Source organism: Stegostoma tigrinum, chromosome 6 (genome assembly GCF_030684315.1).
Source record: "Stegostoma tigrinum isolate sSteTig4 chromosome 6, sSteTig4.hap1, whole genome shotgun sequence".
Lineage (NCBI taxonomy): Eukaryota > Metazoa > Chordata > Chondrichthyes > Orectolobiformes > Stegostomatidae > Stegostoma > Stegostoma tigrinum.
Window position 1 is genome coordinate 110,795,187 of NC_081359.1, and position 24,058 is coordinate 110,819,244.

The 24,058-nt window shown below is 44.5% G+C and overlaps 1 protein-coding gene across 5 annotated transcripts in view; it reads right to left on the bottom strand.

Annotated features, from left to right (window-relative positions):
* folr (folate receptor) overlaps window positions 1-24,058 on the bottom strand; it is a 33,911-nt gene that overhangs the window by 3,266 nt on the left and 6,587 nt on the right. Inside the window, exons 1-4 of one of the 5 annotated variants that reach the window (XM_048533462.2) lie at window positions 23,150-23,259; window positions 14,884-15,013; window positions 12,534-12,722; window positions 7,473-7,608 (exon numbers count right to left, since the gene is read on the bottom strand). In XM_048533462.2, the coding sequence (XP_048389419.1) occupies window positions 7,473-7,608; window positions 12,534-12,722; window positions 14,884-15,009 (451 nt within the window). In that variant the 5' untranslated portion in view covers window positions 15,010-15,013; window positions 23,150-23,259. Of the gene's footprint in view, window positions 1-7,472; window positions 7,609-12,533; window positions 12,723-14,883; window positions 15,014-17,323; window positions 17,457-22,602; window positions 22,800-23,149; window positions 23,260-24,058 lie in introns of those variants that run through there. The other 4 variants (XM_048533457.2, XM_048533463.2, XM_048533460.2 and 1 more) reach the window with 4 other exon arrangements.

Here is a 24,058-nt window from a genome sequence, read left to right on the forward strand (position 1 = left end):
AGATCAAGAATTTGTCGATCTCTGCCTTGAAGGCATCCAACGTCCCGGCCTCCACTGCACTCCGTGGCAATGAATTCCACAGGCCCACCACTCTCTGGCTGAAGAAATGTCTCCTTATTTCCATTTTAAATTTACCCCCTCTAATTCTAAGGCTGTGCCCAGGGGTCCTAGTCTCCCCGCCTAATGGAAACAACTTCCTAGCGTCCACCCCTTCTAAACCATACATTATCTTGGAAGTTTCTATTAGATTTCCCCTCAACCTTCTAAACTCTAATGAGTACACTCCCAGGATCCTCAGCCATTCATCGTACGTTAAACCTACCATTCCAGGGATCATCGATGTGAATCTCCGCTGGACACGCTCCAAGGCTAGTGATGTCCTTCTTGAGGTTCTTCCTCCAGTAGGAAACCAAAACTGGATACAATATTCCAGGTGTGGTCTCACCAAGGCTCTGTACTATTGTAGCAAGCCATCCCTGCAATACTGTACTTGAATGTTCTCACTATGAAGACTAACATACCATTTGCCATCCCCACCACCTGCTGTATCTATCATTAACTGGTGTACAAGGATGCTCGGGTTTCATTGCATCGGCCCCCTTCCCAATGCATTGCCTTTCAGAGAAGAGTCTGCCTTCTTGTTTTTGCTACCTCACATTTATCCGCATTACACTTCAACAGGCAAGCAGTATCCAAATCATACCTAGTGCGAAGTCACACGACACCAGGTTACAATCTAACAGATTTATTTGAAATTATGAGCTTTCGGAGCACTGCTCCTTTGTCAGGTGACATCACCTGAAAGAGCAATGAGGCTCTGAGAGTTTGTGATTTCAAATAAACCTGCTAGACTATAACCTGGAGTCATGTGAATTCTCACTGTGTCCACCCTTTCCAACACCAGCATCTTCACATCACATCACGTTAAAGCATCACTGCATCCTGCTCACAGCTCAACTTCCCATCAAGTTTGTATCATTTACAAACTTGGAGACATTACATTTAGCTCTCTCATCGCGGTCTCAGCACCGAATCCTGCTATACCGCACTGGACACTGGCTGCCCATTGATTCCTACTCTTTTTTTCACTATCTGCCAATTCGTTCTCTAGCCACATCAATACACTAGCCCCAATCTCACGCACATTAATTTTACACGTTAATCTCTTAAGTGGAGCCTTTCGAATGCTTTCTGAAAGTCCATGTAAAGCATACCATAAGAACCAGAAATGGGAGCAAGTTAATCTCTCTTTACTTTCATTCACTTGAGTTGTAGGCATCACTGGCTGGTCAGCATTTTTGCCCAACACTAGTTGCCTTTGAGGCGGTGATGGTGAGCTGCCTTCTTGACCTGTTGCAATCCATGTGCTGTAGATAGATACACAATGCCATTAGGGAGGGAACTCCCAGATTTTGACCCAGCAACACTGAGGAATAGCACACAAATTACTGCAGATGCTGGAATCTATAAATGCTGGAGATCACAGCGAGTCAGGCAGCTTTCACGGAAAGAGAGCAACATCAGAACTTTCAATATCTTTTCTCCTCCAGCAATCTACACTCCAAAGCCACCACCCCTCTGTCCCCAAACTGTAGCATAAATGCTGACCCCCTCCACACTTTACATCAGCTCTGATGAAAAGTCAACTAGACTAAAAACATTAGCTTGCTCTCTCTCCATGGATGCTACCTGACCTGCTGTGATCTACAGCATTTGTTGTTTTCAGTACTAAAGGAATGGTACCATATTTCCAAGTCAGAATGGTGAGTGGATTGGAGGGGATGGCATTCCCATGTATCTGCTGTCCCTGTCCACATATATGGAAGTGGTCGTGGGTTTGGAAGGTGTTGCCTGACGCTCTTTGGTGAATTTCTGCAGTGCATCTTGTAAACACTGCTGCTACTGAATACTTATGGATATGGTGCCAATCAAACATGCTGCTTTATCTTGGATGCCATCAAGCTTCTTGAGTGTTTTTAAGGTTGCACTCATCCAGGCAAGTGAGGAGTCCGGAGGTGAGTTACTCGCTGCAGTATTCCTAGCTTCTGACCTGTTCTTGTAGCCACTATGTTTATTTAGTGAGTCCAGTTGAGTTACTAGTCAATGGTAACCCAAGAATGTTGATAGTGAGGGGTTCAGTGATGGTAACACCATTGAATGTCAAGGGGCAGTGGTGAGTGTGTCTCTTATTGGAGATGGTCATTGCATGGCATTTGTATGGCACAAATGTTACTTGCCATTTGTGAGTCCAAGCCTGAATATTGTCCACATTATGTTGCATTTGAACATGGACCGCTGCAGTATCCGAGGAGTAGCGGACTTTTGTGCAATCAGCAGTGAACATCCCCACTTCTAATATTATGACAGAGGGAAGGTCACTGATGAAGAAACCAAAAATGGTTGGGCCTAGGACACTACCCTGAGGAACTCCTGCAAAGATGTCCTGGAGCTGAGATGACTGACCTCCAATAACCTGAACCACCTTCATAAACATACCAGATATGATGCCAATCAGCAGAGTTTGCCCCTGATACCCACCAATTCCAGTTTTGCGAGGGCTGTTGATGCCACACTGCTCCATTACTTTAATACAATCATGGCTGATTTCATCTTGGCATCAACTCCACCTTTCTGCCAACACCCCACCATCCATTAATCATTACTAATTAAAAATCTATCTCCTCCTCAAATTACTTAATGTCCATCACACACTGGGGTAGTGAATTCCACAGATTCATGACCCTTTCAGACAAGTAATCCCTCCCCATGTCTGTTTTAAATCTGTTATCCCGAACCTTAAAACTATGACCTCCTTTTCTAGATTATCCCAAAAGGGAAACATCCCTTCTGCATCTATTTTGTTAATTTCTTTAGTAGCTTATACACTTCAATCAGATCTCCTCTCATTCTTTTTAACTCCAGCAAGCGTAGCCCTAAACTGTTCAATTTCTCCTCAGTGGACAAATCTTTCATCTCTGGAAATTCTTCTTCAAATTAGCATTTCGACTCTAGTTCAGAACTTTGAAATCATAAGCTAGTAAAGGAGCCTAGTCAACAGCGAATGCCTGGTAGGGGCAGTTACCTGTCAATCACGTGAAAGCCGGTTGGCATTAACATAATGACAGACAGCTGATGCAGTAGCTACAATCAACGATAAGTGTCCTCAGTTCCTTACAAGAGTAGGCAGGTTCTTCTACCACACAGAGCATGTAATGAGGTCTGAGTATTAACTTGAGGGGCATTTGATGCACATGGACAGGAAGCAAATGCAGTTTCTCTCGGTATCCAGAAGCTGGTGAGTGCTTTGAAGACTTTAATTAGGTAAGCAGGTTTGGTGAGATGGGCAGTGGCTTAAAGCATCACTGAGGGCCCCTAAGCAATTGCAATAATTGTGTAACTTCCTTAGCTAAATTTTAACATAGGTACAATTGAGTTTAACAATATTTCTACTGGCCAGAAGTAAGGATGCCACCAATGTATCACAAGAGCCCCAGCAGGGATATTTTTACACTTGTGACTTGAGAAGTTAAATTAAGCAAAGAGAAATCATCAGGGCAGGTGATGCTTTGCAGCTGTAGCATCCGAGAGCTGCAGGTCAATGCAAATGTCATTGCCATGGCTAAGTGCTATGGCTTGTCAAATGTCAACACAGATTCGATGAGCTGGAGTCTGAGCATCAGATACTACAATGCAGTCAGTTCAATATAGGGTCTTCTATCAGGGGTGGCATAACGGTAATGTCACTGAACTAGTAATCCAGATCACCAGGCCAACGCTTTATGATATAGATCTGAATCCTGTTTCAATGGTGAAATTTTAATTCAGTAAAACATCTGGAATAAAAAGCTGATGCAATGGTTACCGAGCAGCTACCATCAATTGCAGTGAAAGCCCAATTTGTTCACAAATTATGGGAGGAAATCTGCTATCCTTCCCCAGGCTGGCCGCCTTGTGATTCAGGCACACGCCAATGTGGATGACTCTTAATTGCTCTCAGAGCAATAAAGGAGGGAGAATAAATGCTGACCCAGTCACTGATATCAACATCTCAAGGATGAATTTTTATAAAGATTGGCCCATATAGAGAAGGGTGTGCCGGTGAGTTAGGCAGATAAGGCAAGTTATAAAGTTAAAAACTGAATAGCCTCAAGCCTGTACACTGTCTATCAGGCTCGAGTAGATTGTGTGCGTGAGAGTAGGCAGAGCAGAGTGGTCAGAGCAACCTGACCACCGTATCATGGTGCAGGGAGCCAGTCAAGTGGGGAGAAAGAAGGAATGTAGTCTAGTGTAGTCCTCCACCTTAGCTCATTATCACTTTGATTAACTTCTACTTTAACTCATTTTATTTTCTCTAAGTCAAAGATTCACATGGGGCCCAGCTAAGCTTGACTCTCTGTGGGGTGCATGCATCACTCTTTATTCAGCAACCCCCCAACCATAATTCTTTCTCTGGTATCTTGATGATGTCATCAGCATTGCTTCCCGCTGTCGTCTGGAATTGGAAAAATTAAATCAATCACTTTTGCTCCCAATTTCGATCCTCCTTTCCCCATCACCTGGTCCATCTTTGCTTCTTCCATTCCCTTCCCTCCTTGACTTTGGCTATAACACCATAAGATTATGCAGCAAAATTAGGCCATTCCATTATGGCTGATGTTTATTAACCCATTCTCCTGCCCTCTCCCCATAATCTTTGATCCCCTTACCAATCAAGAACCTATCTTTGTCTTAAATATGCTTAATTACTCGGCCTCTGCAGCCTCCTGTGACAATGAGTTCCACAGATTCACCACCCTCTGGCTGAAGAAATTCCTCATTATCTCAGTTCTGAAGGGTAATTCCTTCACCCTGAGGCTGTGCCCTCAGGTCCTAGTCTCTCCTTCTACTGGAAACATCTTCCCAACATCCACTCTACCCAGGCCTCTCAGTATTCTGCAAGTTTCAATCAGATCCCCCTCATCCTTTCAAACTCCTTTGCGCACAGACCCAGAGAGCGCAACAGCTCCTCAAGCCCTTCATTCCCGGGATCATTCTTGTAAACCTCCTCTGGATCCACTCCAATGACAGAACAGCGTTCCTTAGATACAGGGCCCAAACCTGTTCACAATATTGCAAACGCAGTCTGACCAGAGCCTTCCTATTCCTTACCTTTGCATGCTTGAGATATGTTACATAAATTCTGTTGTTAATATAGATCTCTCATTACATATTAGCACTATTTCTTCCAAGAGCAGTCTTTTTCAACACAATCAATCATCTAGACATATTTTGGATTCATCAGCTGTAAGACAGAGCCATGAAGTACTTCCATGTGGAAAGGCCAAATCACCAGTCTTACTTCAATCATCTTTGCATCTCATTTCATTCATTAATTCAGCCCACCATGTCTGCACTGGTTCTATTCCCTTGTATCAATCTCCTCCTTTATCTCCACATCCCTGCCCACCATTTCTATTTCTCAGACTTGCTGAGATTTCCCCGGATTTTCTGTTTTCATTACTGATTTCCAGCATCCACGGTTGTTTGAGTTTTTTTTTTGTAATTCGAGTGTTACTTTGTATAAAATGGAGACGGTGCAGGAAATCTTTATTCCATCCACCAGCTTCTTTGAAAAGAATTTGGTTCTAAATAATCAGCATTTTCTTTTCATACCTGACCTAGAGTTTTAGACGTTACAGCATTGAGAAAGGACCTTTGGCCCACCTGGTGTGCACTGGTCAAAACAAAAGCACCTAACTATTTTAATTCCTGACCCACTTAAACATGTAATTTGAAAACAGGAGCTGTGGTTAGTAAGTTTGCAGATGAGCCGAAATAGACAGTGTAGTGGGCAGTGAAGATGATTATCTGAATACAATGGAACCTTGATCTGATGGAATTTAATTTAGATAAATGAGGTGTTGCATTTTGTTAAGGCAAACCGGGGGCAGGATTTATACACTTAATGGTAGGGCCCTGGGGAGTGTCACTGAACAAAGAGACCTAGGGGTGCAGGTACATCGTTGCTTGAAAGTGGAAGCGCAGATAGACAGGATAGCGAAGGCAGCGTTTGGCATGCTTGCGCCCATTGATTAAAACATTGAGCATAGGAGTTAGGACGTCATGTTGGTGAGGCCTCTTTTAGATTACTGCGTACAATTCTCCCTTCTGTAGGAAAGTTGTTGTTAAACTTGAGAGTATGCAGAAAAGACTTGAGGATGCTGCCAGAACTGGCAGGTTTGAGTTATACAAGAGGCTGAATAGGCTGGGGCTACCTTCCCTGGAGTGTTGGAACCTGAGGGGTGACCTTAAAGAGGTTTTTAAAATCATGAGGGACATGGATAGAGTGAATTGCCAAAGTCTCTTTCCTAGTGTGGGGGAGACCTGAACTAGACGTCATAAGTTTAAGGTTGGGGATGGGGGGGGTGGATTTTAAACAGGACCTGAGGGGCAACTTTTTCATGCAGATGGTAGATGAATGGAATGAGCTGCCACTGGAAGTGATGGAGACTGATACAATTACAACATTTAAAAGGTGTCTGGATGGGTACATGAATAGGAAGGGTTTACAGAGACATGGGCCAAATGCTGGCAAATGAGACCAGGTCAGATTGGGATGTGTGGTAGGCACAGATGAGTAGGGCCATACTGTATGATTATAAATTTTTACACCATTTTTGTCAAATAATCATCCAATGCCCTCTTTGATTCCTCAATTGAATCTAGCTCCACCACATTTTCAGGCAGTGCATTCCCAGATTCTAGCTACTCAGTGAGTGGATTTTTTGTTTGTCACATCACCCTTACTTTATTTACACATCACTTCAGGTCTATGCCCTCTCACTCTATCCATCCAATCTACAGTGATTTTGAAATCTTCAATCAAATTTCCTTTCAGCCTTCTCCTCCAAGAACAGTCCCAACCGCTTTAACCTATCCTCATGGTTGAAATTTCTCATTCTGGAACCATTCTTGTAAATCATTTTTACACTCTCCCAACAGCTGTACACCATACTCCAGCTGAGGGCTAACAAGTATCTTATACAAGTTCAACATCACATCTTTGTTCTTGTATTCTTTGCCCCTATTAATAAAATTCAGGCTCCTTTGCTAACTGCTGTCCCAGTTGTGTCACCTTCAACAATCTGTGCATATTTACACAACTGGATGCCTCTGCTCCTGCACCCCCTTTAGAATTGTACTCCCTATTTCACATTGTCTTTCAGTTCTTTTCCTCTGGTAAGATCCAACACTCATTCTTTTATGCACCTTTTCCCTCTTGGCCACTTATATAAACTGGCACCTTTTCTAAATGTTCAACACCTCCCAGTTCCAATGATTTTCCATAATCTTGGATGTTGGAGCAGGCTTGAAGGGCCAAATGGTCTCTTCAAGACCCGAACCCTGATGCTCTTATTTTCTCAACAGCTAAATGCGCAGCTGAGTGCGTCTGGCACGTACTGCCCAGGAGCCAGAGGGCAAGAGGCACTCACCTGTGCTCCAGTCCCATCCTTTATGCCAGTTGCTCTTACACGTGTGATCATCTTGACAGTCCAACCACCATTCTTCGCAGTCGGTCTTGCAGACCGGGACATGCAAAATGCGTTCTTTCCTCCAAGACTGATCAACCTGGAGACAAGCAGCAAAATGACGAGTCATTCCATGAAAATAGTGTGCGCAACGGGGTGAGGTTGGGGGTCACCATTCCACAAAAGGAAGACAAACAATTTCAACAATGGGAAGAGACAGAACATCAGATTTGGGTGCTGGAAGACTGGGGGACACTGTTTCTGGATAATTCCTGGGATGGCCAGACTTAAGTATGAAGGAACTGTAAGGATAACATTCATTGATGTTGACAAAGATGGGGAATCTTATAGAAAACTATAAAGTCTGACAGAATCAGACAGAGTAAATGCAGGAAGGATGTTCCTGATGACCGCTAAGTACAGAACTAGGAGGCACAGAATAAAAGACAGAGGATAGATCATTTAGGACTGAGATCAGGAGAAATGTCTTCACTCGAGAGTGGTGAGCCTGTGGAAGTCCCTGCCTCAGAAAACAATTACAGCCAAAACATCGAATGTTTTCAAGAAGTACTTAGATATAGCATTAGGGCTAAAGGGATTAAAGGGTACAGGGAGAAAGCATGAAGAGGGTACTGAAGGAGGGTCTAGGCCCGAAACGTCAGCTTTCCTGCTCCTCCAATGCCGCTTGGCCTGCTGTATTCATCCAGCTTTACACCTTGTTATATAAGACGGTACTGAAGTTGGACGATCAGCCATGATTAGATTGAATTAAGAAGCAGTCTTAACTGGTTGAATGGCCGACACGTGCTCCTATTTTCTATGTTTCAATCCTGCAGAAGTGCCCATGCTATTGAAGCCGCCTCAGTTTGTCAAGTGCCAGCAAACCTGGGAGCTCTATCTTTATCAGCACTGTTGCATTTGAGATCTTGACCTGCCAAGATATTGTTAGGAAGAAGCTTTATATTTAATGCTGCAAGGAGGGCTGCGGTTTGAAGGATTGCTGAAAATTGAATTTATGTCAAGTTTTGTGGTCATATCTGGAGTGGTTTCCTTAAAACAGGTCACCAAAAGTTCACCAGGAGCATTGGAGATTTATGTAACAAGGCTTTCTGGACAGCACATGACTATTGATAGCTTGCTGTGAATAGTGGAGGGGCTGTTATTTGAAAAGTGACAGACTTGAGGAGATACTAATTTCATTAGAGAAGGACAGCACCGCTTATTTTTGCCCCATTACTCTACAGGCTACACCATAAAATTAAAATATTTTATCAAGAATTCACATAATAATCAACTAAGTTTGTCATCGATATCAGGTTTTAAACAAAAGATCTATCAATCAGGTTTCTTATTAAATGCAGCCTTTTGTTTATTATCAAAACAAAAACTTATTTAATAAAGATGCAATAATTGGTTAACATACACTGTCAGTGTAAAACATCACTTTGGCTACAGGCTTATGGGGATGAGGTGGGTAAAAGATACTCGAGTGTTTGATCAGTCATGATCATATTGAATGGTATGGCAGGCTTGATGGGGTGAATGGTACACTCAAGCTCCTGTGTTCAACAGGTTATTCTTGAGGGCAAAAAGATTTTAATGCTTGCGAGTCTCTTGCTGTGATGCTCTGACATATGTGGTCAATTCACTAAATCACTTTGAAGTCTTGGCAGATACAGTTAGATCAGGAAGTACAATCTTGAGGTGTTCTTTCCAGCATTCTTTCAAATTAACAAACACATGTCACTCTTAGTTGAGGGAGAGTGTTTTCTCTTCAGAAATTGGAAGGATCAGTGAAGCAGTTTGTTCAATGTAAGCTTTCCTTAACTCAGTCTGTTCTTAGACTTTTCTCCAACTGAGCCATGTTATTAAACTGGAGAGGGGTCAGAAGAGATTTACCAGGATATTGCAGGTATGGAAGGTTTTAGTTATAAAAGAAAAGCTGGATAGGCTGGAACTGTTTTCACTGGCGTGTAGGTGGTTGAGAGGCAAATGGCAGGTGTCTTTTCCCTAGGATGGGGGATTTCAAGGCAAGGGGGCATATTTTTTTTTTAAGGTGAGTGGAGAGAGATTTAAAACTGACATGAGAGGCAAATCTGTTACACAGAGGGTGGTTTGCGCGCGGAGTGAACTTCCTGAGGAATTGGTGGATGTGGCAACAGTTATAGCGTTTAAAAGACACTTTGGTAAGTACATGAATAGGAAAGGTTTACAGGGATATGGACCAGGAGCAGGCAGGTGAGACTAGTTTAATTTGGGATTATAATTGGCACGGACTGGTTGGGCTGAAGGGTCAGTTTCTGTGCTGTATGACTATGAACAACCCCTCCAGGCTTGACAGCAAGCTATCAATAGTCATGTGATTTCCAGGAAGACTACTTACATAAATCACCCATGTTCTTGGTAAACTTTTGACAACCTATTTTAAAGAAATCGCCCAATTGTAACTATATTCACCAAACAAGGTGTAGATTGCAAAGATGGAAACTGTTGAGTTTCTTAAGTTGCCCATCCTTCACAGTCAAAGAAGGTGTGGAGAAAATAGGCCTTATGAACGAACAACTGGACTCTAAGGGCCAACTTTATATTATTTTGTGGGTGTTCCCTAAGTCCGTCCTCAGCAGCTGTTTTCCCTACACAGATTCTGCAAAAAGGGACAGATAGGCAGTCACTGTAAACCTCAGATAGTGGAGCTTGCTGGCCACTCTAGTGGCCATGATCAAGGGAGATGACATCCTGTCTACTGGCCATAGTTTATACAACACATCACAGAAGAAAAGACACAAACACAGGAAAGACAGTCCATGTGTGCTCATGTATTATGATCTCTCAAGCATGTGGTAATGGCCACACAGTCCAAAGGTCAATGTGTTGGTATTCCAGTAAACTGCCTCAGTCAACATTCTTAGATAACTTGCATGCTCCTGAAAATTAGCTCTTCGTAACTCGATCTTGACTGAGATAAAATCCTTTAACCATTTCCTTTTATTTGTATGGACCAATGCAGCAATTCTATTTATGGAACAGGTAATTCCCAAGTGTTGCTTAATCAGCAACGCTGAATTCTATCCAATCCGAAGAGAGGGTCTTGAGGCGGCTTCAGGGATCACTGCATAGAAATGCAAAGCTTTCTAGCAGTGAGCGGGACAAGGAGAAACAGACAGATTTAAACTCCAAGTTTAACATTCTTTTGTTACAGCCACTTCTGGGAAGGCAACTAATCGACACAGACTGTGCGTGGAGGACTCCATTAGGAGTTGGATGACTCTGTGCTGTTAGGATTCAGGGAGGTGCTAAGTATTGGAGTTGTGGGGGTGCAGGTAGGGAGTTGAAGTGGGAAGGTCACTGAATCTACACTGGGCTATGCTGTGAGGGGCTCAGAGGAAGTCTGTGAGCAACTGAGCAAGATTGACTCAAAAATCTGAGCAAAGCCCAGGGAAGGGACTGGTTCGGTGAGACCAGCTGTCAACGGAGTGCTGGAGTTACACTTGTGAATGAACACTGCAATGCAGTTTCATAGATCAGGAGAGTGTAGATCCCAGGTAAAGAAGGTAACTGACCAGAATGGAAACAGAAATCAAAACAATGCATGATAAAACATCTCTTTGGGAAGGCCAGATCAGCAGACATGAACAACTAGAATCCCTTATTGAGTTTAAGTTCTGAGGAAGGGTCACCAGACCTGAAACATTAACTCTGTATTTTCCTTCACAGATGTTGCCAGACCTGCTGAGCTTTTCCAGTAACTTCTGTTTTTGACCCATATCTATCAGATGTATTATGGGAAAAAGAAATAAATTCTATACGTAGAAGGTTGTAAAATTGTTCCAACGTCGTGAAATTTAGTTTTACATCTTCAACACACTTTTTGGAACCCTGGGCCTCTCAGTGTATTTACTGCAAAAATCAAAATGTTATCAGTTTCCAGCCTAACCACTACATAAATTTTGGTGCTGGCACTCCGGTAGGAATAGAATCCCAGAATCCTCAGTACAGAGAGTGGCCATTTGGCCCATAAAGTCTGCACCAACTTTATACTCCAAGCAGCATCCCACCCCATCTCTGTAACCCCACATTTCTCAAGGGCTAATCCACCCAGCCCGCACATCCCTGGATACTACAGATAAACTTTGCATGGCCAATCCACCTAACCTGCACTTCTTTGGACGATGGGAGGAAACCCACACAGACATACTTGTCAGCAATACCTTATAGAGATTTGGTAAAATCTCGTGAATTTTCTTGTAGCACATTGAGAGGTTGCAAACCAAATAAATATAATCATTTGAAAAGAACAGACTAAACTACAGGAGAGCCAATCTCAAATTTTAATCTGTTGTAATATTAATACAATCTTAGGTTCAAAGGAAGCATTGTAGGAACATAGAACATGAGGAGAATGCACAAACTCCACCCAGACAGTCGCTTGAGGGTGGAATCGAACTTGAGTCCCCGTCATTGTGAGCTAGCAGTGCTAACCACTGCCGCCTAATGTAACTGAATTATAACTGCAGGCCTGTAGCTAAATTTTTTTGTGTATTGTCACACGTTGTTTTGTCCCCTTGAAGAGTAGCAGGGAGTGCTGAACAGGATGCCTGGCTGATTATCCAGGTCATGGACAAACATTCACTGGCCAGAAGGTCCTGGGTTGGGACTTCAATCCAGAGCTCCTGGCCCAGATGTTGAGACACTACCCAGTGCACCACAAGAGCCCCTCTGTGGAATATCAGTAACAACAAGCTCAAGCAGGTGGAAGCCACACATCATCAATATTCATCTGAGAACAATTCAAAGTAGATAATTTTGACATAAGGCTAAACATTCAGTCCCCAAACAAACACCCCCAGGATAGGGACAGCATGGAGTTACATACAGAGTAAAGCTCTGTCTACACTGTTTCCCCCCCCACCCCCATCTATCAAACACTCCCAGGGACAGCACAATTTCATGAAACTCCCTTCACAAAACTCATTTAACTTCTGAACAATTGCAAAACGCATCTCAGCAAAGGACAATGCTGCTCACCGTCACTATCCAGGGACCCAAGTTGGGGGAGCATTCATATAAGCAGGTGTCCTGGATAAAGTGTCTCTTGCATTTTTCTGTCATGGTGCCACAGTGATTCCAGTTGAAGTTGTAAAGATGGGACTGGTCATTGTGCGCCTCTACGGAGGTATTGGCTCTACAACAAGCATTTTTCTTCCAAGGTTCACACTGCAAATGTTAAAGAGAAGGAAGCATTAACAATAGGGATACACCATGTAGCTGTTACCAAGGTATAACCAAAAATGTAAAAGATCCCACAGCCAATAATTTGAAGAACAGGGGCATTTTTTTTTCGATTCCTCTTTAGAGAGCTCGGTGGCACTGGCAAGACCAGCATCTGTTGACCTTCCCGAAATGATCCTTGAGCTGAATGGCTTGCTGGGGCCATTTCACGGGGTCGTTAGGAGCAACTCAACTTGCTTGGATCTTGAGACACATGTAGGTCAGACGAGGCATGAACTGCAGATTTGCTTCCATAAAGTCCCAGCAAACACTCTGACACATTGACAGGTTAGGTGCTGAAAGACCACAGCCCCCCGGCTGGAGGGCTTAGAATACAAGGTCACACTCTCAGACTGCAGGGCTCCCCTAACTGTTTTGTGCCGAGTAGGAATTCTTTCACTCAGACGGTGGAGAATCTTTGGAATTCTCTAGCCCAGAGAGCTCAGACATGGAGTACATCCAAAACAATTACAGGACCAGTCCAGGGGCATTATAACGGCACTACTGTCTCCCGTTAATTGGCTGATACCAGGAAAAGGGGATTAAACCAAATGAATTCTGTGGAGTTTTATTCAGCAAGTTACCTCCATGTAAGGTAGCAGCTTCTGGGAAACGGAGCGCCAACAACATGCAAGAGGAATATCGGTTGAAACATGTTGCAATAAAAAAAGGGCAATTCAGGAATAACTTCAAAAAAAGCACAGAGGTCCTGAACAGCAGTCCTCTGTCTGGTTTAATATTAACCCACTGTTCCCACAATCAAAGGGTCAAGCAAATTCAAGGTCAGTGCAATCTGCAAACCGAACCTGATCTTGGCATTGTTATTACCCATCAGATTGCAGAAGGTGGAAACAGTAAATCAGCTTCACTGCCATATAAACAAAATATGCTGATGCTGGTATTTCCCTTATCAGCTCACTAAACCATGTAAACAGAAAAACAAAGGGGCCAAGTGCAGATTAAAATGAGAGGAGAGACAGGGAACGAGCAATAGGAAAGGTGTTGAATAAATATGTTGTGCCGATAACGGATGTGGGTGGCTGGTAGGTATGTGGAGGGCTGGGATGAGGTGGCGGGGGGGAGGGAGTTCCTGGTGTGGGGAATGAGGAAAGGGAGGGGACTGGATAGGAGTGCGAAACTGACAGATGTTTTCATTCTGTTTCTGGGTTCACCTGGTACTGGCTCCAGCAAATAGCAAACTGCAACAATGACCTACAAGAGTCAAAGACTTGAGGGAGGGAGCGGGACCAGTGTGCCCAGTACAAGACAGACAGTCACTGACAAATCCAACTGGAGAATTCAGGGCAAGGCTCTTTACCCAGAAAGTGGTGAGAGTGCTGACCTCATTCCCACAGGGACAGTGTTGAGACAAATATCTGAGATATATTAATGTGGGAAGCTGGATAAACATAAGAGGAAGGAAGGGATATTTTGATGCAGACGGGTGGGTGAGGTGGCACCATTGTTCTATGATCACCACCACTGTGGCCAACCTTCAATCCCAGATTTATTCTGTCATGACAGGATTTGAGCCTGCGCATGCAGAACGGTCTCTGGATTACTTGCCCAAGAATGTAAGGATGTGGGCATCACTGGCCTGGCCAGCATTTATTGCATTTCCAGTTGCCCCTTCATGAAGAACGGCTTAAGAAGGCAACTGACCATGTGCTGTGGGTTAACCCACAATCCAGGGAATACGAGGATTTTGACCCAGGGACAGTGAAGGAATGGCGATGTATTTCCAGGTGAGGGTGGTGAGTGGATTGGAAGGGAACTTACAGGAGGGCATGTTTCCATGTATCTGCCTTTGTCCTTCTAGATGGAAGTGGTCGTGGGTTTGAAATATGCTGTTGGAGGAGCCTTGGTGAATTTCTGCAGTGCATCTTGTAGATGGTACACACTTCTGTTACCGACCATTGGTGTTTGAGGGGCTTAATAATTGCTGTTGAGGGAGGCGATATTGAAGAACAGACAGAAAGGCCTCACATGCCTACAATACCACTCTTTGAAACCAACGACTGTCTCATCAGCATCTGTCTTGCCAAACCTCAAATATTTGTGGGGTGTGAAAGCAGATGTCTCATCTGTCCTCACACTCTGCTGTTACCTGTTTGTAGAGATTTCCCTCCAATCCCGGCTTATCCTTGTGATGTTTTGCATTCATGCAGATATTAAGGATATCCTCAGCAGTTGTCACTGATAGAGTGAGCCCCAGAAAAAACACAGACAGCATGTTCCTGCAAAGACATACAGCATGAGTAAGAGAAGCAAAAGGAAAAAAAACAAAGAATAATAGAGCACAAGAACAACAAAATACTGTGGAAGCTAGAAATCTGAAGACCAGACAACATACCAGGTAACACTCAGCTGGGTCAGGTAGTCGTACTGACTTGTATTTACATAGTACTTGAGACATAATGAGGGGAGGTAGTGGCATAACAGTTATGTCTTTGAACTATCCCTTTCCAACTTCCTTACGCTCTCCTGACTTACCTTTCTCTTTATCTTTGTCACCAAGAGTGGTGACATAGAGTAGAGGCAAAATTCGTACAAAAGTGAGAGAAGACCTGAGTGTTAAAAGTCAAAATGTAGAATTGGCTCATGTAGGGATAAGATCTAGCAAAGAAAGGTCTGCTGAGGGTTAGTACAAAGTGTACCTTCGAACAGTAACCACACTGTAAAACTGAATCTACAGGAAGAAATAATGGGCACTGCAATTGTCATGGTTTATTCTAAGCTTCGCGTAGATTGGGTCAAACAGAAAAGCAAAGATAGCCTGGAAAGAAAGATTCTATGGGAAGAATGAACCATCATGTACATACCTAAGGAAGTTAAAGATAATGTCAACTAAAAGAAAAGGTGCACTCTGTAAAAATGGGTGTTTTTTTTGTGAAGATGAGTGGCAGGTCAAAAGATTAAGAACAAAGAATGACCAAAAGATTAATAAGGAGAGAGAAATTAGATTATGAAAGAAAGCTAGATAGTCATATAAAAAGTCAGTAAAAAAAGTTTCTTGGAGTATTTAAAAAGGAAGACGGTAAATGAGCCTTGGTTCTTGAGAGAAAGCTTGGGAAATTAAGGAGTTGACAGATGAATTTTTCTTCTTTCATCTGTCTGATTTGGTTCACCCATCCTCAGGATAGGTAAGGTGCATGCGGAGAGGATTTCTCCTCTTATGAGAGAATCTAGAAATAGTAATTTAAAAAGGTGTTCTTGAAAAAGATATTCTCTTAATCTTTGTCTTAAATGGCAAGCTATTTTTTTAAAATTCATGGGACATGGCATTTCTGGCTAGGCCAACATTTATTGCCTTCCCTAGTTCCTCAGAGGGCAATTAAGATTCAAACACATTGTTGTGTGTCTGGAGTCACACATAAGCTAGACCAAATAAGGACATTTCCTAAAGAGCATTCATGAATCAGATGGGTTTTTAACAAAACCGTCTGTGGTTAGGATGGTAAATACAAGTGTAGCTTTTACTTTAAATGCCAGAGTTTTACTGAATTCAAATTTCACCATCTGTTTTGATGGGATTTTAACCCATATCCTGAGAACATTAGCCTCAGATACAGGATTGATCGGCAAATGTTCTCTGAACTGCAATCCATTTACATCCTTCCTTAAAATGGTGTTTGATACTGTACATGGTACTCCAGACGTGGTCTCACCATTTTGCTAATGTTTTGGTAGAGATGGAAAACGTCACATGTAGTACTGCTATACTGAAACATCAAAACCTACCAGCCTAAAAACTCAGCATTTTCAGTGGATTTTGCCTGAATGGCTTCAGGCTGTGACACAAATATGTACTATAATCTACCTTGATACCACTAGATGCTGATAAGTCTTTTGTATAATTCTGCTGATTCATGGTTTGATCCATTCCTTTGTACATTAGTAAATAGAAACACAGTGAAATTAAAAAGTTAGAATCGCCTGCCTATCGGTTTGTCATCTCAAGGTACGTCTGATAAGCAATTGACCTTGGGCAGAAGAAAGTTTTTGAGTTTCAGCCAGCTCTGTTCCAATATTTCTTTGTTAAGTAAAGAGTCAGAAGTCATCAAGAAACTCAGGGCTCTCTCTCCTGGAAGTTAAAGAATTGTGGTTTTTCACTGCTCATCAAGGGGACATATCATTGCTGAAAAAAACAATTCCAACTTTAAGGAAGCAGTATTATGCACAGCATGATGTTAGGTAGAGAACTCCCTCCTCACTGTCCTCATCACACTTTCCCAGGATAGTGACAGCGTGGGGTTAGATTCAGAGTCAAGCTCCCTTTGCACTGTCCCTCAACATTCCCAGGACAGGGCCAACACAGTGTCAGATACAGAGTAAAATGTCCTTTACAAAACCTTTTGACATTTCACAGAGCAAAGGCAGGACAGTTGCTCTGTAAGAAAGTAAAGACAGATGAGTAAAGAACAAAGACTTGGACAGAGAGGTGCCTTCTGAACAGAACAAAACTGAAAAGACAAGTTGACAGTTTGATAGAAAACAAGCCAACACGATTGTAAGAAATACAATTGAAATCATTTAAACAGATGTACCAATTTCTTCAATACCCTCAGAAGGCTTTGAACCAAGTTCCTGTTTCAAGCAGCCGTGAACTAGTAATCCTATCACTCAGCTCTATAATACCGTGCCTCAGTGTGTTCCGCTACTAACGTCTCTCCCAGTATAACATTTGTTAAAAGCTTATCTCAACAGAAGGACTATTCCAACCACTCAACTTCCACTTGAGTTACAAAGTGCAAAGGCCATTGAACTTGCCTTCAATTTAACCTAGTTATTTAATTCAAAATCTCAGCATTCTCCAAATACTGGAATAAACAGACTACAGTCCCCACTACGTAGACTGAGCACTAACAAATTATTTTAAATCCATAACACTTTCCTTCTTTAACTACAGTCACTTATAGGGGACAGATATAATAGCTAGCTCACTGGAATAGCAAACAAAAACTCCAAAAAGACCAATGAGTCATAATGATCACAGTTTGTCAGAAAACAAACTGACTGAGTTGAATATTACAGAACAGGTGGTGCTGGACAACTAAAAGCACACAAGAGTGGATAAACCCTGGGACCTGATCACTTTGAACTTTGTGGGAAGCCAGGAAAGTGATTGCTGGATCCTTTGCTGAGATATTTGTATCATCGATAGCCACAGGTGAGGTGCTGGAAGACTGGAGGTTGGCTAATGTGTGGTGCCACTATTTAAGAAAGGTGGTAAGGAAAAGCCACAGAACTACAGATACGTGAACCTGACATCAGCAGTAAGGCAAGTTGTCGGAGGGAATCCTATGGCACAGGATTTGCATGTATTTGGAAAGGGAAGGACTGAATATGAATAGTCAATATGACTTTGTGCGTGGAAAATCAAGTCTCACGAACTTGATTGAGTTTTTTTGAAGAAGTAATGAAGAGGATTGATGAAGGCAGAGTGGTGGACATGATTTATAAGGACTTCAGTAGGGCATGTGACAAGGTTCCATGTGGTAGACTGGTTAACAAGGTTAGATCGCATGGAATACAGGGAGAACTAGCTATGTGGATTCAGAACTGGCTCGAAAGTAGGAGGCAGAGGGTGGTGGCGGAGGGTTGCTTTTTAGACTGGAGGCCTGTGACAGTGGTGTGCCACAATGATTGCTGCTGGTCTACTGTTCTTTGTCATTTAAATACATGATTTGGGTGTGAACCTAGGAGTAGTGTCATCTGCAAACTTGCTGACCAAAATTAGTGGTGTAATGGACAGTGAAGAAGATTACCTCTGAGTACAAGAGGGCCCTGAGCAGATGGACCAGTGGGCCGAGGACTAGCAAATGGAGTGAAATTTAGATAAATGTGAGGTACTGCATTTTGGAAAGGCAACTCAGGGCAGGACGCGGACACGTAATGGTAAGATCCTGGGGTGTGTCGCTGAACAAAGAGACCTTAGAGTGGAGGTTCATAGTTCCTTGAAAGAAGACTCACAGGTAGAAAGGACAGCGAAGAAGTCATTTGGTACGCTTGATTGGTCAGTGTATTGTGTAAAGGAGTTTTGACGTCATGTTGCAGCTATACAGGACACTGGTTAGGCCACTTTTGGAACACTGTGTTCAATTCTGGTTTCCCTGCAATAGGGTGGACATTCTGAATCTTCAGAGAGTTCAGAAAAGATTTATTATCACCTCTCTAAGATAATAACCATATTCTAATTCAGACAAATCTCTCTGGCATTTAATTTCAATCACTTCTCCAGTAGCTACGTCTTCGATTGCCTACAGCGTTTACAGCACAGGAGGCACCCCTTTGGCCCATTGTATTCAAACAGCCCATCTGCAGGAGTAATTCAGCTCTCTCCTTTCTCCATCATCCTGCACTTTGGATGTGGGATTGTCTTGGAGAAGGTAATGGTGGACGGCCACCCACATACGACTGTTAGCAAGGTGGACCCAAATTCAGGACCTCTGTATTCCTTTCAAGGTCCCCAGACGTTTTTCTTTAAATTCATTTATGGAATGTGGCATTGCTGGCCAGGCAGCATTTATTGACCATCCCTAATTGCCAAGTAGGCAGTTCAGAGTTAAAAACATTGCTGTGGGTCTGGAGACACATGCAGGCCACAGCAGGTAAGGATGGCAGATTCCTTCTCTAAAGGAGATTAGTGAATCAGCTTGCATTCCTGCGCGCTCCCCACCCAATACATCTGAACGTCACCCCCATTCCAGTGACTGCTTTGACTGCACCCCACAATATTGACGAGCCCGAGTCCAGGCCAATATCCTACAATCTCACAGGGCTACAACAGCACGGGGAGAGGGGAGAGCAAGCGACCAACATATCACACCAGATCAGTGATCATGTCTGACCAGAGACCAGATGGAAAACAGCAGGGTGAGGTGGGAAGGGAATGCACAAGACCGAGGGTGGAGGCCAAAGGCCATGAGGTCTAAGAGTGAAATAGCAGATGAGGAAAACAGGCCCAGATGTAGGGAAAGGGACTAGCTGAGAGGACACAGGGAGAGAGCCAGATGTTGCAATACAAGGGGAAATTCCAGATCAGAAGCTAGCTGACAAGTGCTTCCAACCTAACAACGACAGTGTGCCTGCCGCTCTTTAGATGCGGAGATCAGATGGATAATTTAACTGTTCTGATTAGATTGTCAGTCCCAACGACAAACCCGGGAAAGTGAAATCCCACAGGGCACAGTAAACAATGAAAAAGGCAAACAACACACTGACCTTTGCTGCAAGTGGCTTGGAGAATGAAAGTAATTAAGCTTTGCTCCAACCACATTGGAGAAAGTATACCGTACACAGTTTCCCCATATTTAAAGGAAAGATATGCTTGCATATGAGGTGGGCAGGTAATAGCCTAGCAGTATTATCACTAGACTACTAACTCAAAACCATAGTAATGTTCTGGGTACCCAGGTTGGAATTAGAATTCAAACAAAAGATGTGGAATTGACAGTCTAACGATGGCCAGGGAACCATTATCAATCATCAGAAACACCCATCTGGTTCGCTAATGTCCTTTAGTGAAGAAAGTCTGCCACTTTTACCCTGTCTAATCTAGATGTGACTCCAGACCCACAGCAATGTGGTCAACTCTGAACTGCCTTCTGGGCAATTAGGGATGTGCGATAAATGCTGCTTAGCCAGCGATACCCTCATCCATGGATGAATAATTTAAAAAAAAGAGGTGGCACGGTGAAGGCTTACTAAATTGGCGCCTGGGAACGACAGGGACAGAAGGAAGAGAAACAACTGCATCTGTACATGGATAGAGGGAATTGCCGATGCTGGAGAATCTGAGATAACAAGGTGTGCAGCTGGATGAACACAGCAGACCAAGCAGGAAAGCTGATGTTTCGGTCTAGACCCAAAACATCAGCTTTCTTGCTCCCCTGATGCTGCTTGGCCTGCTGTGTTCATCCAGCTCCACACTGTTGTTTCAGTATCAGTACATTCTCTGAATCAAGGGTCTAGATCGAAACGTCAACTTTCCTGCTTGGCCTGCTGTGTTCATCCAGCTCTACACCTTGTCATCTCAGGTTCTCCAGCATCAGCAATTCCTACTTTCTCTGATTGGGAAATGCTTGCTGGGACAGAGAAGATACATAAAAACAATCTGAGTTCCCAACAGCACTTGCATCCACTGATCTCAATGAATTACAAAAGCCAAATCTGAAATAAAAAGACTGCTGCTGAGTTTCTCCAGCACTAAGATACACAGCTTTCATTGCAAAGTTGATTTTTTCTGTTCTTCACAAAAGATGAATAGTTGGATTTGAAACAGTTAATGTTTCTCTCTCATTATTCATTCAACAGGATGTGGACGTCACTGGGTCAGCATTTCTTGCCTATCCTAATTGCCCAGAGGCAGTTAAGGGTCAGCCACACTGGTGGGGGCTTGGAGTAACACATAGGGAAGACCAGTTAAGAATGGCAGATTTCCTTCCCTAAAAGGACAATGGTGAACTGGGTGGGGTTTTTCTGACAATCAGCACTGGTTTCATGATCACCATTAGACTCTTAATTCCAGATTTTATCTTATTGAAACCAAATTTGACCATCTTCCATGTTAGCATTCAAACCTGGATCCCAAAACATTACCCAAGTCTCTAGATTAACAGTCCAGCAATAATATCGCAACATTACCTCCCCTTAACAGACAAATTTTCAGTCAAAATAGTAATTAAGGAGTAGACTACTCAGCCCATCATACTGGCTAAACAATTCTAGACTATCATTTATCTCAATGCCATATTACTGCATTACCACAGCATCCCTTGATGTCACTTGTAATCCTAATAACCTAGCAATCTGTCATGAATCTGTTCATTAACTGAGCCTCCATAGCCCCTCGGGTACAGAATCCTAAAGATTCACCACCTAAGTGAAAGGATTCCCCTAATCACTGTCTGCCTGTTGTCCTGAAACTGTGTCCCTCAGTTCCAGATGCTGCCACCAAAGGGATCAGTCTGGTGAACTTCCGCTGCACTACTTCCCCAACAAGCCCATCTTCCCTTTGGTAATGGGACCAGAACTGTACACAATACTTAGCAGCAGTCTCACCAAGCCTCGAAACAAATGCATCTTTACTCCTCTTGCAAAGGTAAACAAACTGTTCACCTTTTATAATCATCATCCAGCTACAACCCAGCAATTTGAACAGAAAATAAAGACTCAAATATCAAGCAAAACCCAGGCATTCGACTAAGTCACATTCAAACAAAAAAAAGGCAGCAATACAAAAACCATTCCAAACATATCTACAAGTTCCTTCCTGAATTGAAGGATTGGAGTGGGCTACATGTGAAGCAGAGCAGGGGTGGGGGGGGGGGGGGGGGGGTTTGTGAAGATGTATGATTAGAGGTGAAAGAAGTTAGCAAGTTATGTTATTTGCACACAAACAGCAGAAAAATTGGCAATGACGCATGTGATATTTGCTCTTTATAAACCCTTTGCTTTCAAATTCTGGTCGCCATAGGTACACATACAATGAACATTTAAATTTAAGAGTTTGAATTTGTCTATGTAGTTTGCTGGACAATAAAATTAGTTAAAAATGCAATTTTATTTCGTGGCACAAAAAACACGAACTTTAAAATTTAAATTTATATCCTTTTTTGTCCTTATTCAGAAATTTGTTTCTTCCATTTGTGCCAAGTGGACATTATCTCCCCCCTCAGGTGCAGACGGCACCATACCCTCTCACACACGGTTTCAGATACCTTGGGCTGTGATGGAAACCCCCGAGGCCGGTACATGCAGCCTCACAACATCCATCCTCAGCAGTACAGAGCATCTCAGCCTCCCCCTCCGCTGTTGTACATACCTCAGAAAATGCAGGGAGAACAAAAATCTGCGAAAAAGCATTCCAAAAATGTCAAGCTTCACTTTTAACGGGCTCCCCCAAAACAGGCAAAAGAAAACATAAACTACACGCTGTCTTCCAGAGAACGCTGCAATTCACTGCGGAGGCACTTGTGGAGCGTTCCTGCTGGTGTTGTGGAAGAAACGCAACAGCCACAGCTTTTTATATAAAGCAAGCCCCATAGCCACAGTGGGAAAACAGTAAGATCACACTTTCAGAGATACTAACTGATAAGCGAGGGGGCAAGCATCGATTTACAGGCTTCATTGTCCTTGCTCTATAACCATTCTTGATGCAGTTTATTGTAAAGTTAAGCAAATTCCAAAGAAAAAATCACTCTACTTGAAAGGTTACTCTCCACTGTACAGCTTTACTTTTAACACATCCCGTCGTCTGCCACTGCACTCTCTTGTACAGGCTGGATTCTGGAGTGAAGCCTGGAGACCACCCAGGTCAGTGATGTTGAACAGGACTGGGTAAGGAGAGCTATCTGGAAAGAGACACTCACAGTCGCAGACTCGTACAGCGTGGAATCAGGCTCTTCGGTCCGACCAGCGCGTGACTAGCCCAGCAGCACAAGAGACAGGCAGACTGCCCACTTCACCGGGGGGCGGGGGGACACCGGCACTGCCCGGGCTCCGGGAGGGGGGAGGGAGGAGGGAGGGGGGGGAGGGAGGGAGGGGGGGGAGGGAGGGGAGGGAGGGGGGGGGGGAGGGAGGGGAGGGAGGGGGGGGGGGGAGGGAGGGAGGGGGGGGGGGGAGGGAGGGAGGGGGGGGGGGGGGAGGGAGGGAGGGAGGGGGGGGGGGAGGGAGGGAGGGAGGGAGGGGGGGGGGAGGGAGGGGAGGGAGGGAGGGGGGGGGGGGAGGGAGGGGGAGGGAGGGGGGGGGGGGGGGAGGGAGGGAGGGGGGGAGGGGGGGGGGACACGGCACTGCCAGGGCTCGGGGGGGGGGGGGGGGGGGAGGGGGACACCGGCACTGCCCGGGCTCCGGGGGGGGGGGGGGGGGGGAGAGCGACCCGGCACTGCCCGGGCTCCGGGGGGGGGGGGGGGGAGGAGACACCGGGCACTGCCCGGGCTCCGGGGGGGAGGGAGGGGGGACACGGCACTGCCCGGGCTCCGGGGGGGACACCGCCCGGCTCCGGGGGGGGGGGACACCGGCACTGCCCGGCTCCGGGGAGGGGGACACCGCACTGCCACTTCACCGGAGGGGGCGAGGCACACCGGCACTGCCCGGGCTCCGGGGAGGGAGGGAGGGGGGGGGACACCGGCACTGCCCGGGCTCCGGGGAGGGAGGGAGGGAGGGGGGGGACACCGGCACTGCCCGGGCTCCGGGGAGGAGGGGGGGGGGACACCGGCACTGCTCCCGGGCTCCGGGGAGGGAGGGAGGGGGGGGGGGGACACCGGCACCTGCCCGGGCTC